The 14,722-nt window shown below is 47.7% G+C and overlaps 1 protein-coding gene across 3 annotated transcripts in view; it reads right to left on the bottom strand.

Annotated features, from left to right (window-relative positions):
• The window catches only part of FYCO1 (FYVE and coiled-coil domain autophagy adaptor 1), an 81,059-nt gene that overhangs the window by 44,606 nt on the left and 21,731 nt on the right, over nucleotides 1-14,722 (bottom strand). For all 3 annotated transcript variants that reach the window (XR_012921314.1, XM_012770309.3, XM_012770310.3), the window contains exons 5-10: nucleotides 11,087-11,193; nucleotides 9,070-9,213; nucleotides 5,218-5,308; nucleotides 1,842-4,262; nucleotides 711-803; nucleotides 13-131 (exon numbers count right to left, since the gene is read on the bottom strand). Coding sequence is in view for 2 of the 3 variants with exons in the window: in XM_012770309.3 (XP_012625763.2) it covers nucleotides 13-131; nucleotides 711-803; nucleotides 1,842-4,262; nucleotides 5,218-5,308; nucleotides 9,070-9,213; nucleotides 11,087-11,193 (2,975 nt within the window). In the remaining variant the exon portion in view is untranslated. The remainder of the gene's footprint in view (nucleotides 1-12; nucleotides 132-710; nucleotides 804-1,841; nucleotides 4,263-5,217; nucleotides 5,309-9,069; nucleotides 9,214-11,086; nucleotides 11,194-14,722) is intronic.

The following is a 14,722-nucleotide window of genomic DNA, read 5'->3' as shown; positions in this document are numbered from 1 at the left end:
CGTGTGACTAACCTTTCCAGGTCCTCCCGCAGGGCGGCCCCCTCCGTGTCCTTCCTCAGCATGGCGGCCTGGCACTCTGCAAGGTGGCTGCTGGTGCAGCTCAGCTTCTCTTCCATGTCAGCCTGGGCAGCCTGGCACAGGACATCAGGGAGAAGACACTCAGCTTGCAGAAGCCCGTGAAAGACACCATAATGTGGCCGGCGTGCCAAAAGCCCCATCTGGCTGGGTCACTTCTAAATGGAGGGTTATTTTCTTTCAAGTTTGAGAGGTCAAGGACCCTCTGCTTTATACTTATGGGGCCTCAGCTGCAACTGATTCTGATGGTTGGCAGGTGGCAAGTATAGGAATCCCCATGGTGACGCTGGAGGTACAGAGGCAGGGGACAGGGTTCACGTGAGCAAGTCACTACTGTGAAGACTGTGGGACCAGTGCTTGCCCTGCTCCTGCTCAGTTTAGAATCACTGGCTAGAGGACATTTATAGAAAGGGCCAAGGAGGACAACTTATTTCCTTTCTGTATTTGGCAGCTCCAGCCAGTTGTCCAGGGAATGGAGAGGGTCAGGGTACAAACTCAGGACATCTGCAAAGGTGAACTGACGACAGCTCCAGCTTGGCAACCGGGAGCCTTGCAGGAAGGACTCTTAAATGCTCCTGTAAAAGCCACACCAGAGGCCCTCTCCCTGACAGGTGCACACACGGGAGGGCGCCTACCTTCAGCTTCCCCACTGTCCCCTCGGCGGCCTGCAGCTGCCGGCTCTGCTCCTCAAGCCGGCCCCTGAGGCTCGTGCTCTCTTCGCTGGAAGTCTGGAGAGGACAAAGAAGAGGATCGTAAAAGTGGGTCCTTGCTCTGAAACCCCCTCAGCCCCATCACCCAAATGGAAAAAAAACAAGCTCTCTCTCTCTTCAACAAGGTCTGGGCTCTACTAGTAACAAAATACTTTCAAGCTTACTAAGTGACTTAGCTTGGTCCCTAAACTTGGAATTCAATTTCTATGAAAGAGAAAGTGGCCCCGAGCCCATGGAGTTTCACGGGGCGGGGTGGCACTGGGTGGGAGGTATGTCGGTGGCAGCACAGTGGAGCTGCCTCAGAGACCTTGAAGCAGACACAACAGTGACAAGCGCTGGAAATCAAGCCCCAAGCCATCCTGCTGGAAACCTCACTCTCAACTATTCTTAATCCCTCACCTTCGTGCACTATCAAAGGCATGTGGCAACTGCTAATCTCACAAGCTCATCTGTCCCTAGGACGTTGCAAAAACAAATTGAGTCAGTTTCCTACACTGCTATCAGGACAGCACCTGCCGGGGTTGGCTATGCACTCGCTGATCAGGCACTCTGCAGTGGCGCTGGAGGCTAAGGCAGGGCTCTCAAACTCACACGCCCAAAGGGGCTTGGCGAGTGCATAAATGAGCATAAGGAAAAACCCAGAGGATACCTGCCTCCTTTAAAGTGGGCAGCCGCCACCGAGCTCCTGCTGACTGCTGCCACGTGGGGATGGGCACTCAGGATTTCAGATCTTCTGAGTTCAAAAGAAGCACCTGAACTGAACTTGTAAACATCCTGCTCTTGCAATGCTGGTTACTAATTTTAACAACTTCTGTGTGTAACAGCCTTGACTTCTGGGCTAAGGCATCACTCCCCAATGCTGCCCCTACCATGTTCCCACAGAGAGAAAGATGCTACTGTGAGCTGTGGCAGCAGGATGGGACCATGGGGAGTCTGCCTCGCCCCTGAGTATGTTCTCTGGCCCTCAGCTGCCTCTTGGCTAAAGGGGTATCCTCCCATGAACCCACGGGGCCCCACAGAGACGAACAGAGCCTGGGTAGCTGAAGCTAGGATTACCTTAAGTCTGCTCTGGTAGTCCATGATCTCAGCACTCAGCTGGAACTTGAGGGTGTCGAGCTCCTGGTGTGCAGTCTCCTGGAGGCTCTGAGCCCGCTGCTCGGCCTGGGCCAGCTGGGCTTGCAGGCCAGGCAGCAAACTGGCTGCCTTCTCGGCTGCCTCCAGCTTCCCCTGCAAGCTCTCCTTCTCTCGCTGCAGCCCTGCCACTTGCCGTTCCAGGCCCTCCCGCTCCCTTGAGGCCACCTCTTTGGAGTCCCGGAGCTCCTGGGCTGCACAGGCCAATGCCCCCTCCACCCGCTCCTTCTCTGCAGTCAGTGCGCAGACCTGGATGCCGAGCTCGGCTGTGTCCGTGTTGGCCCGGTGCAGCTGCTCCTGCAGCTCGGCGTGCTCCAGCTGGGCTTCCTTGGAGCTGCACTTTGCCTGGGACAGCTCCTCCCGCAGGGCCCACAGCTCCTCCTCCCTTTGCTGGGCCTCATCGGCCCTCTCCTCCTGCAGCGCCCCTTCACGCTCTGAGCACTGCAGCAGCTCCTGGACATGGGCCCTGTTGAGGGCTTCATTCTGCTCCTTCAGCTGCTGCACGAGGGTCTTATGCTCCCTCAGGACTTCCTCTGCCACACTCAGCTGGCTCTGTACCTTGTCCCTGTCATCCAGGGCTGCCCAGAGCTTGGCCTGGAGGTCCGCCACCTTAGCCTGCAGCCGCTGGGCCTCCCCTTGATGGATTTCCAGCTGTGCCTGAGACAGGGCCTGTTGGGATGCCAGCTCATGGGCTGCATCATCTTGTGGGGGGCCAAGCCCCTGCTGGCCTTGTTCTGCTGTGAGGGCCTCAATCGGCTGGGTCTGCTGGTGGCATGGGTTCTCAAGAGTCTTGAGCTCCCTGTGCCGGGCCTCTGCCAGCTGCCGGCACTGCTGCACCTCCTCCCGCAGCTGCCGGCACTCGTCCTCCTTGCTCTGCAGGGCAGCCTCCTTCTCTGCCACCTGGGCTCTCATGGTTTCCTTGGCCTTCTTTATAGCCAGCAGGCTTGCCTCCATGTGTTCGCCCAAGTTCCGGATGCTGGCCTGCTCAGCTTCTAGGGAGGCCAGGGAGCCCTGGATGGCTGCCTCCCGCTGTTGCAGTGCCTGGTAATCAGCCTGCAGGGCCTGCAGCTTGCCCTCCAGGAGCTGGTTGCGCCCAAGCACCTCCTGCAGCTCCTTCTCCAGCTCCTTGTTGGCCTGCCGGAGCTCCTCCTCCTGGTTGCACCCTTGCGCCTCAGTATTGTCCATCTGTCCCTCCTGCAGGTCCCTCTGCTCCTCCTCTGGCTTCTCGCAGGCCTGTTGCAGCGTGGAGTTCAGAGGGACCAGAGCCTCATTCTTCTCATCCACCACGGGCAGCTCTGGGCCTGGCTGCCCAGCAAGCTGCTCCAGCATCCCCACCTTCTGGCTCAGGTGGTCTTTGTCCTGGATAAGCTGCTTCTTCTGCTCCTCCAGGTCACTCACATGCTGGCTCACCTGTGCCAGCTGGGTCTCCAGGAACTGCAGCTGCCGGGTCAGAGACCTGGCCTCCTGCTCCAGCAGCTCTTTTTCCTCCTGCTGCCGCTGCTCCTCCCGCCTCAGCTCCGCTAGTTCCTTCTCCAGGGAGCTCAAGCGGGCCAGCGACTCCTGCAGCTGTTGCCGGAGCTGGGCTGCCTCCTGCCCTTTCCCAGACAGCTCTTCCCGGAGTGGGGCCATCTCCTTCACCAGGCACTCCAGGCTGGCCTGGGCCTCCGCCTTTAGCTGCAGCTCCTTGGCCAGCTGCTCCAGCTGCGCACTCTGCTGTCTGTTGAGCTCCTGGACCTTGGTGTTCTCCCTTTCCAGGGCTCGAAGCTTCTCCCCCAGCTCTTGGATCTCCAGGGCCGCGCCACTGGGAATGGGCTCTTGCTGCCCCTTTGTGTCTGTATCTGCCTTCTGCTCAGCCATGGCCAGCCAGTCTGGGACACTGGCTAAATGCTGGTTCTTCCTGCCCAGTGAGTCCCGTGTGGCCTCGAGCTCCTGCGCCAGGGGCTGCAGCATAGACTCCAGCCGCTGTAGGGCTGCGTGGTAGTCCTCCTCCTTCTCTGCTGCACCCTGCGCCAGGGCCTGCAGGCATGTCTGCAGCTCCTTCACCGTGTTCTGGGTGGCCTGGGTGACCTCCCACTGCTTCTGCAGCTCGGCCGCCATGCAAGTGAGGCGGATGCTGTCTTCTGCTGGGGCGCATCCTCTCTCTCTCTCCACCTGCAGCTGCTCCCTCTGCAGGCTGACAACTGCCCTCAGCTCCTGGTTCTCTCTGTCCAGCTGCTGCATGCGCTCCTGCAGCTGCTTCTCCCGTACCTCCAGCTGGTCCAGCTCCACCCGCATCTCGTCAAAGCCCTCCAGTGCCTCGTTGTTCAGGGTGCTGTTCAGGTCAAAGTTGGAGGCCATCTCCTGAGTCTGGGGAGGAAAAACACAAAAGTCAAGTGACTCTAGGATGAAGCTACATGGCCATTCAGAAAAGCTTAGAGTTTAATGAGAGTAAAAGAAAATATACAGGCATTGCCTTTCCTAAGGCTATTCTGAGGAGCTATTCAAAAGACCAGAACCCCTTTGCTCAAAGCATCTGCCACAGGGAGGTCAGCAGCACATTCCAAAGCCACAAAGCCACAGGTGTGAGCTCCATGAGATGCAGACTTGCATTTCCCATCCGGCCTCCTTGAGCTTTATTAACTTCACGGATGTTGGCTCTTAGATAAATTCAGTCATGTTTAAACTGTTGTTCACCCATTGTACCACATCCACAACTCCTAGTATGATTAAACCACAAAATGGGACAAAAGGTTAGCCTATTTTCTACTCCTAATGCTTATATTGATCATTTTAATTTTTTTATTGCTGATCAATTTCCACAAAACTATACATAGCTGTGACACATCCACGTTTCTAAAAATATTAACAAACTGCTCTTACCTACTAACATTTATTGAACCCTTGCATATGATAAGCCCTTAAGCACTGTCCATGCTCTCCCTCATTTATGCACTAGAATGGTTTTTATTATCCACATCTATGGATGAGAGAGCTGAAGCTTCCAGAGGTTAAGTAATTTCCCCTTGGTCACAGCTGGTAGGTGACACTGTCAGGATTTGACCTTGTTGTTTTTAACCTCGGTGCTAATAGACTGCTTCTTTTAAAATACCTTAAAATCTTTTAAAAGGATTTAATTTTAAAAGGGCCTAAATTCCATTGTGTTGGGAAAAGCTAGCCTCTAGAAAATAGTGGACCTAATTGAGGGGTATACTGCTTTGATTGGAACAACACGGGATCTGAGAACACCACCCTCAGCTACGAGGGGCAAGGACACACCCTAGCCAAGACTAACGCAAGGATACTCCTGCCTTCCCGGCATTACCTGCAGGTAGCTGCTCACCAAACTGCTTATGCTGGAACTTCGGCTGGGGGGTCTCCACAGGTAAGCAGAAGAGCCAGTGGCCAGTGTCCTCCTGTGGGGCCACAGAACAGACATATCTACATTCAGAGCAGGAAACATACACAAGGGCACACATACACGGAGGCCTTGGTGGTCACTAGGCAAGCAGGTGGTGGTAGAGGGCACTACCTTCCCTGATAGAGTACAAAGAGGTAAAACCCAACAGTTTCCACCATAGAGCACATCTACATTGGTCTGTGACAGGTGGGCTCCCTGGCTACAGTTCAAACATCATGACTTTCCTCCCGCTGCCAAGAAAAAAAAATTAAGCCAACATATATTTCTCAATTTTTGGTTTAAATTTTCCTTGAGCTTTTGGTGTCTGCCTTACTCTGTCTGTCCGTGAGGAACAAGTAGCAGTCAGTTTGGTAAACAGAAGTCACACTGTGCTTAGGGGCTCACAGTCCCCACTTTATACTACACATATATAATGAGGCTGGAAGACCTGCTTCTAGCTCACGTAACCACATTGGACGGTGCAGATGTAGGACATTTCCCTCGTCGCAGAAAGTTCTATCGGACAGCATTAGTTTAGAAATACAAAGGCTTTGGTGATAACCTTTGTTTAGCAAGAATACCAAAAACCAAACACATTTTTACTTCACCGGAATCATCTCCTAAATCTAAAATCATAGCATTTTCAAACTTCTTAGTCTCCACAACCCAGCAATTGCTCTTCTTAGGATTTTCCCTAAAGACGGTTGCATCTGCGCATGAGGAGACGATGGGGGTGCTCTTGGCAGCCACCGTAACTGGAAAAGTGGCACCACACTAATTGTATCGCGAGGCAAACAGACAAACTGTGGTTCATTCACGCAACAGAATTCACTGCCCCATGGGTTAGCATTCCTTTTTTTTTGGTAAAGGGCCAGACAGCAAACATTTTGGGCTTGTGGGCTACATGGTCTCTGTCACAATTCAACTGCCCCTGCAGTATAAAGGTAGGCATAGATAGTACGTAAATAAACAGGCGGAGCTGTGTTCCACCCCACTCTGCAGGTATAGAACTCGATGTGCAAACAGACACAAAATGTCAAGAGTAGCACAGAAAAAACAAGTTGGGAAAGGATAGCTGTCTCATGATCCAATGTATATAAAAATACATATAAAATAAAACTATACATACATATATACACAACTACCCTATAGAAAATATTTATGGATATACACATAGTAAAAATGTAACATTTTGGAATGACATGCATCAACTCTAGGGCTGTGATTACTTTTGGAAGGGGAAAATGGGGGAAAGGATAGCAGTAGGGTAGGGCTTTAGCTGGTTCCATAATACTTTATCTCTTTAAAAAAAATGTCAGCGAGACCTCGTCTCTACTAAAAATAGAAAGAAATTAATTGGCCAACTAAAAATATACAGATAAACTTAGCCGGGCATGGTGGAGCATGCTTGTAGTCCCAGCTACTCAGGAGGCTGAGGCAGGAAGATCGCTTTAGTCCAGGAGTTTGAGGTTGCTGTGAGCTAGGCTGACACCTAGCGCGGGCAACAGAGTAAGACTCTGTCTCACACACACAAAAATATCAGATATAAACACCCTCCACCCACAAGAACCAGCCTGAAGGGGCTCCCATTGGCCAAATACGGGATAATTTAAGCTTCAAAATAAATAATGGCAGTGACAGATGTAACTGATTGAATAAAATAAGAATCCATGAGTCAATACGATTTATGAATACATAAATAAATGAATTCATAAATGGGAAGAAGGCAAAGATCTTACAGTAGAATGCCAACTAATAGCGTAAAAGGAATCACGAGTTAGAAAATCACTCTGATAACCATGATGGTAATAACTGCTTCAGGCAAGAATTATCAATGGATAATTGATAAAACTAATGGGTGAGAGATTTGTGTCAAAAAGGATCATAACATAATCTCAAAGTATCTTCCCATGAGATACATACTCATTACAAAGGAAGAAACAGTAACTTCAGGAGAAAACTGTCAAATACCACCTTAACCAAATGACCATGGTTAACCTCACTAGTAATGACACAAATCCACTCCGTGTGCCTCCAGATGTAATGTGCTGACAAGGACACATCTGAGGTGTTCCTGTCAAAAATGCTTAACCTGAATCTGATAGTGAGGAAACAACAGACAAACTCAAATTAAGGAACATTTTACAAAATAGCTGGCCTGTACTTTTCAAAAATGCCAGTGTCATGAAAGACAAAAGACTGAGAAAGTGTTCCAAATTAAAGGGGCCTAGACAGGGATGGCAATTAACTAATTAACAATCAACGAACATGTGATCCTGGATCAGATCTGAGATTATGCGAGATGTTGAGATAATTTGTAAAATTTGGATAAAGTCTGTAGATTAGTAACATATTGTATCCATGTTAATTGCCTGATTTTAATGATTGTACTGAGGTTGTAGTTATATAAGACATCCTTGATTTTAGGAAATACACAATGAAGTACTTAAGAGAAAAGGGGGAATCAAGCCTGCAATTTACTCTCAAATGCCTTACAAAATAAACCAACATATATAAAGAGAAAAAAATGATAAAATAATTATAGTAAAATACTGACACAACTGGGGAATCAGGATGAAGGATAGATTAATACACTGTACTATTTTTGCAACTTTTCTGTAATTCTCAAATGATTTCAAAATTAAAGTTTTGAAAAGGACATCTGCAGATGGGAAAATGTAAACTATTAAATCCTGGTAGTTCATACATGACTTATCATATTATATTCAGTATTTTTCTATGCATAAAAAGTATTTCCTGATTAAAAAAATATGAAAATTAAAATTTAAAAACCTTATTAACACAAAGCAAAACAAAACAAAGAACGCTGGACTTGAGTTTAACCCAAGTCTGGTGCCCCAGCCCTGCTGCCCACCCGCCGTGTGACTCTGGGCAAGTCCCTCCACTCTCTGAGCCTGTTTCCTCAGCACTTCCTTCCTGGAGTTGTGGCGAAGACTCTGTTCAATGGTGTGAGTGCGTGCATGCCGCAGGTGAAAGGTATGGCTGGCTTGAAAAGAATAAAAGAAGGAACGAAAACACACCAACCTTTCTAGCAACCTCACATGGAAGAGCTGTGCCTTTCACTCCCTCTCTTACTGCCTGGAGGGCTTCTAGAATAACTCTTAAACACACAGGGGGGAAAGCCCACTTGCTCCTCCCCCAATGCTCATTTTAAAAGCCTTTGGTTTTGCACCATTGTGTCTCCACTGACTCATACCCCCTGGCCAATTAGGTTGGTGTAAGGTTGGGGCCATCAGATGTTATCATTAGTCATTTTTTTTTTTTTTTTTGAGACAGAGTCTCACTTTGTTGCCCAGGCTAGAGTGAGTGCTGTGGCATCAGCCCAGCTCACATCAACCTCAGACTCCTGGGCTCAAGTAATCCTTCTGTCTCAGCCTCCCAAGTAGCTGGGACTACAGGCATACGCCACCATGCCCGGCTAATTTTTTCTATATATATTAGTTGGCCAATTAATTTCTTTCTATTTATAGTAGAGATGGGGTCTCGCTCTTGCTCAGGCTGGTTTTGAACTCCAGACCTTGAGCAATCCGCCCGCCTCGGCCTCCCAGAGTGCTAGGATTACAGGCGTGAGCCACCATGCCCGCCTATCATTAGTCATTGATTCAACAATGCCTGTAAAATTAGCAGGCATAAGAGCTACAAAGCTTTTCGTAATTTACTGAGCAAGTAAAATTGCTTTGAATATACTGGTGGCAAACTTCAAAATTTCAAACATCTCTTTCCCTGTCCTTTAAGCCATGCAATTCCTCAAAGTACCTGGCGAATGTCGGCCAGGCAGCATCTAAGTCGTAGCCCCTCGATGCCAGGTCAAACTGCACCTCGGTCAGCTCGTACAGCTGACCCACAATGTCAGAGCTCAGCTTTGGCTGCAGAAAGGGGCTTCTTGCATAGTACCAGTCACTGCAGAAAAACATAAAATGCAGCAATTACGAAAGCAATAAAGATAAGGAAACAGTGAATTTAATCAGTCCCCCCAGTTTGGCTCTGTCTCTTCAAATTCCAATTTGGGTTATTGAATTACTTAAAGACACACACACATAAAGCAATTTCATTTTCGCTGTAGGAACACATAACTCTCAAATAAGCTTGCCATTCTTCAAAGAAATTACCGCAGTGATCTGGATGCTTACCATTTATTATTTATATCTTTTTTTTTAAATTTTTTTTTATTCCTTTATTTTTTATTTTTTTTCCATTTTCAGTTGGCCAATTAACTTTTTTTTTTTTTTTTTTTGAGACAGAGTCTCACTTTGTTGCCCAGGCTAGAGTGAGTGCCGTGGCATCAGCCTGGCTCACAGCAACCTCAATCTCCGGGGCTCAGCAATCCTACTGCCTCAGCCTCCCGAGTAGCTGGGACTACAGGCATGCGCCACCATGCCCGGCTAATTTTTTGTATATATATTTTTAGTTGGTCAATTAATTTATTTCTATTTTTGGTAGAGACGGGGTCTCGCTCAGGCTGGTTTCGAACTCCTGACCTTGAGCAATCCGCCCGCCTCGGCCTCCCAAAGTGCTAGGATTACAGGCGTGAGCCACCACGCCCGGCCTAACTTTTTTTTTATTATTTTTATTTTTAGTAGAGACGGGGTCTCGCTCTTGCTCAGGCTGGTCTTGAACTTCTGAGCTCCAACGATCCACCCGCCTCGGCCTCCCAGAGAGCTAGGATTACAGGCGTGAGCCACCGCGCCTGGCCTATTATTTATATCTTAACTATCAAAAAGGATGTGAGAAAACTTACATATCAATTATCTGCCAAGAAAGGACAACTGTAGCAGAAAGAACACTTCCTTTTTGAAAGACAACTCACCTTCTATTCCATTTCTAGAACTCAATATGGGATTCTGAACTCATTGCTAAATTCTTTACAGACACCAATTTAAAAGCCAAGGAACAAACTATTAATATATATTTAGAAATGTTATCTGCACTCCGAGGTACTGGTTGTTCATTTCAGGTGAAGCAACAAGAATTTAAAAACATAATAATAATGATGTGTTTAACGAGCTACTTGGCTGATGTTTATGAACCGTAATGAAGTCCAGCTGTTCATGATGGCCTTCCCCAAAGATCTAGAACAAAATATCCTTCAAGTCAAATATGCAAATGTTCTCAACTCACACCAATTCATAAGGTCTGTCACATGAGAAAAACATCTCTATGCAAATCAATCTTCAAGGTGACAAAATGAAATAAAATGTTTTCCCCCTACAGTTTTTTTTTTTTTCTTAAAATCAAAAGCGATTTCTTTAATTAACTAGAATACTCCCAAAGAAGGGAGGCAAGGCTGGCAAAGGGGTGCTGGACAACACAAAGTTCAGCTGATCAGGAGCTGATCTGCAGCTCCTGAGCTGACACTCACTCTCCCTCTTATATGCTCAACCCTTGCCTCTCTCGTTCCTTCTTCCCTCCCTGTGGAGGCTTCAGCACCAGTTGCACGAAGGCTGACCACACAGAAAACCTGGGCTCCAAGGCAGCTCCCAATCCTGGCCGCCCATCACGTGGCTCTGAGCTCCAGCTTCACGACTCAGCATTGGTGGGGCCTGGAGAAAGGCATGTAGCCCCTCTGAGCATCATTTACTCACCTGTAAAAAACTCAGTGCTACCTGCCCCGCATGCGTCAAGGTCTGTGGCAGGAGGGGTAGAAGAGAACGCTGGATGTGGAAAGACTGCAGGTGCCACAGCACAGCACAAACAGGCACTGCTGCTGCAGTTTTCATTACTATTATTAATGACCTTTAGTTCATTTACAAATACAGCATTGTCCTGTATTTACCTGGTCACTTTGGTGTTCATGAAGCACTGCTGTAAGGTGTCTGCCAACCTCTGGTGCATCAAGGAGTAGCGAATAAATGCTCTTCCTTTCCCCAGAGAGGTTCGGAGCTGGAAAGAGCAGATTACACAGAGATGAAGGGCTGTCAGCCTAACTCCAAACACAGACCTGGTCTCATGGATGGCTTGTAAAAAAGAGACACAGGGCAGAAAATGTCACCCAATTCTACCCTACACAGGGCTTCACTAATGTCCCTCAAGGACACAAAATATTTGATAACGTCACTCGAGAGTGAGGCTTGAAGTGAGTGAACAACTTGCAGGCCTTTGTCTGAAAATAATCCGTAGACTCCAGCAACTATGTCAAGGTGGATGCATTAATGAGAGGCTCTCAAGCATCTGTGGATTCTCTATTGGAATATCACTCTCCCTCCTCTGCTCCAGCAGTCTCTGGGTTTGCAGTTAGGCGTGAAACTCTTGGACTACTCAGAATAAAACTTGGAGGTAAATAAAAGGCTTTCCACACCGGAAGTGAGCTTGAGGAGGAAGAGACCATCTCGTTTCAGCTAACGGTGGTTTGTTTCTAAGGCACTGGGGGGACAGGTGCAGGACAAGGGGCCTAGGGGCTTGGTGGGAGCACATGTGTTGAGGGGGACAAGGGGTACAAGGGCCGAGGTGTGTGACAGGGACTTGTAAGGAGTGTGGCTGCATGCGTCACTCCCTCCTGTGTCCCTAGGACATCATCAGGACTTCCACAAATCTGTCAACACCTTCCCGGTTGGACTTGTGCCTTCTCAGATATGCCAAATCACTGTACTGAGTCAGAAGGTGCCCAGGGGTGACAGCACAGGTGTCTCCAGGCAGCCCAGTCACATGGGGCAAGGATAAAATGGATGCTTCGGGGTAGAGGGCAAAGGAGGGCCCAGGTGCAGGCCTGTCTTCAAAACCACTCCCCACGGAGCCCAGAACCACAAAACCAATTCAGAGGAAGAAGAGATGTGACTGGAACTGTTTTGAAGTTTAAACTCACCACTCAAAACATGGTTTATAAAAGGTTTTTGGAAACTTGCTGTCGTGAAGATGGGATATGCTGGTCAGAGACTCTGCCACGAGGCTGCCAAAGCAGGGCTCTGCCAGCTGGGAGCACGTGGTGGCCAAGACAGACAATAAAGGGAACAGCCGAAGAATACACTGAGACCAGTCTGCAATTAGAATCCACACTCCTGATGTGTCAGCCCCAGAAGGTCAAGGAAGTTGACAGGAATTCAAAACCTCCCAGCCTACCACACGCACCTGCTCTATCAGGCTCTGGCTCTGAGTGGGGTAAGCCGGACCAATACCCTTCCCACCCCTTCAAAGGTCAGAAATGCTTAATGAGCGTATATGTGGCAGAGGAAAGGGGTAGCAGTGGTTTGATCAAAGAGGGACCCAACACCCCGCACTATTAAGATATCCATCATGGCACTAGATAGAGTCAGGAAACATGCAGTACAGCCTCAAGCACTGGCACATTAGCAATAGTGTAAACATCCTGCTATATATTAATAGTACCTGTTAGCACCTTCTTATTGCTGACTCAGAAAATAACATAATATGAAGTGGTTTTAAAAAATAAAAAGGTGTTAAACCTTTTAAATAACAGAGGCTGTAAGACATCTCGCCATGTGTGTTTTGTGGGTATAGCCAGGACACCTGGAAGTGAAGGCAGGCAGCAGCCTGACTTCCTAGCTTTACATAAAGCACCGTGGCATGTCTACTGATAGTTGATCTCGACAGAGGCCCAGGGGAGAATCTTGATGACATTTCCACGTCCAAATACTTCTTCTTCTGATGAGTGAGGTGAGAACAAAGTGTTCAGTGGTTATAACCAGGAAACTCAGGGAGCTGACAACAGCTGAGCAAGCATTGTGAAATGAAGCATGCCAATCATACAAACACAGCCCTCTACACAGGCCCTGCAGAATTTATAAGATCCTCACATAACAGCCCATGTCTGTAAGCTCCCAGAGGTAGTTACTTATCCTTATTTCTGGCAAACTGGCCATTATAACCACCTTTAGAATGTAAAACTTTCTTAATGGTAAACATTTGAGGCTGTATTTTTAATCAAACCTATTAACTGAACTGATTATAATAAAGGGAGATATTTATTTTAAAAGGTATTTTTAAACACCTCTGAGGAAGAGAACAATAGTTCCGCTGTACTGCAAATCAAATACTGCACAGCCTCTTTATTTTTTGAGATCATGGGTCCGCTTTCACTACCTAATTCCCTAATTTTTTAGCATCTAATCAGAACCCATAAACATTATGCTGAGAAGCAATACAACTAAGGACAGGAAATCTGCAGGGTGCACGAGAGCTGATTCTGCTTTAAATCAGCCCACCGTGTTGTGAGCCTGATGCCAAGCTATACACTGTTCATCCTGGTTAAACACAGTCCAAACTGTGCCCAAACACAGTCCAAACTGAACCTCTGGAAATGGCTTATTAGAACCTTCACCCATTTTAGCCCAAATAGCTGCCTCCTACCCCAAAGGGGCCTTATCCAAATGCTTCTTATCCATTAACTCTCACCCTCTCGCTTTAAGACCCAAATGGCACTCAATTATTAATAGTCATCCAAGTACCCAGCTACTCACCTAGCCTAGAGATGTCCTAAGCCATTCCGACCAATGATGCCCCAGAGAGCAGTCTTCAACACAGTGAAACGACTAGATCCTATGGGACGCAGAGCCACCAAAAAGACAAAATTCATGCGAGCAAGGAATGCTTTTTCTTTCTAGAAATTCAGTTTCCATGGCTTTGAACTATCTAAAGATCTGCCTGCATTATGAGAAAAGAAGAGGAAACCAGCCAAAAAAGTCGATGTGTCTTTAGCAAGTATTTCATAACCCTGGGGAATGGGAATGAAAACTAAATTTATTTCCAGACTTCAGCATCTGAAGTCATAAAGTTGAAGGCCTTAGTTGCTCTGATACAGTGGCTGAGGAATGAAGAAAGGAAGGTGACAATGAGAACCCCTTCCAGCTTTATGATGTGTTGAAATAAAAACACTGCCGCACATCATGGACCTGAGTACCCTACCAGGCAAGAACGCACAAGAGCTGCCCACACTGCACAGATGTTAAAGAGACTTGCAAAACAAACTCTTCAGAGCCAGGATCTTTCCTCATCTTTTCAGATGTCAGAGGGTGCAGAAGGTGGGAAATGCTCAGCCCTCAACGTAGGTGTATCTAACACCATCATTCTTGATAAGAAGAAATACATCCGGCTCCAGCTGGCGTGGTCGGGCTTTTCCCAGAACACCTAAGGCTGTGGCCTGTGTGGGAGGCCAGCCAAGGAGCACGTATGTTGGCTTTAAAGTGACTTCACATTTATTGAAGAGATATTGAAAAGAAAGATGAAATGTACAAATGTCCTCTGGGGTTTATTTGCTCCCTAATATGCAAAGTTCTTCCCTCCTGGATGGGCTAAGCTAATGAGAAGGAGGAAGAGAGATTCTTTGGGGGTTAAGGGCAGGAGAGGCAGATAGGAGAGTGTGTGTTTGTCATTCTGGACTTTTGTAAAAGGGCAAAGCCATGGCATTCTGCTTTTGGGGACTCAGAAGTGAATGTGAGAAGTTGCTTAGCACACCAGC

This window comes from Microcebus murinus, chromosome 1 (assembly GCF_040939455.1).
Source record: "Microcebus murinus isolate Inina chromosome 1, M.murinus_Inina_mat1.0, whole genome shotgun sequence".
Classification (NCBI taxonomy): domain Eukaryota; kingdom Metazoa; phylum Chordata; class Mammalia; order Primates; family Cheirogaleidae; genus Microcebus; species Microcebus murinus.
This window is presented reverse-complemented; position numbering and strand designations above follow the sequence as displayed.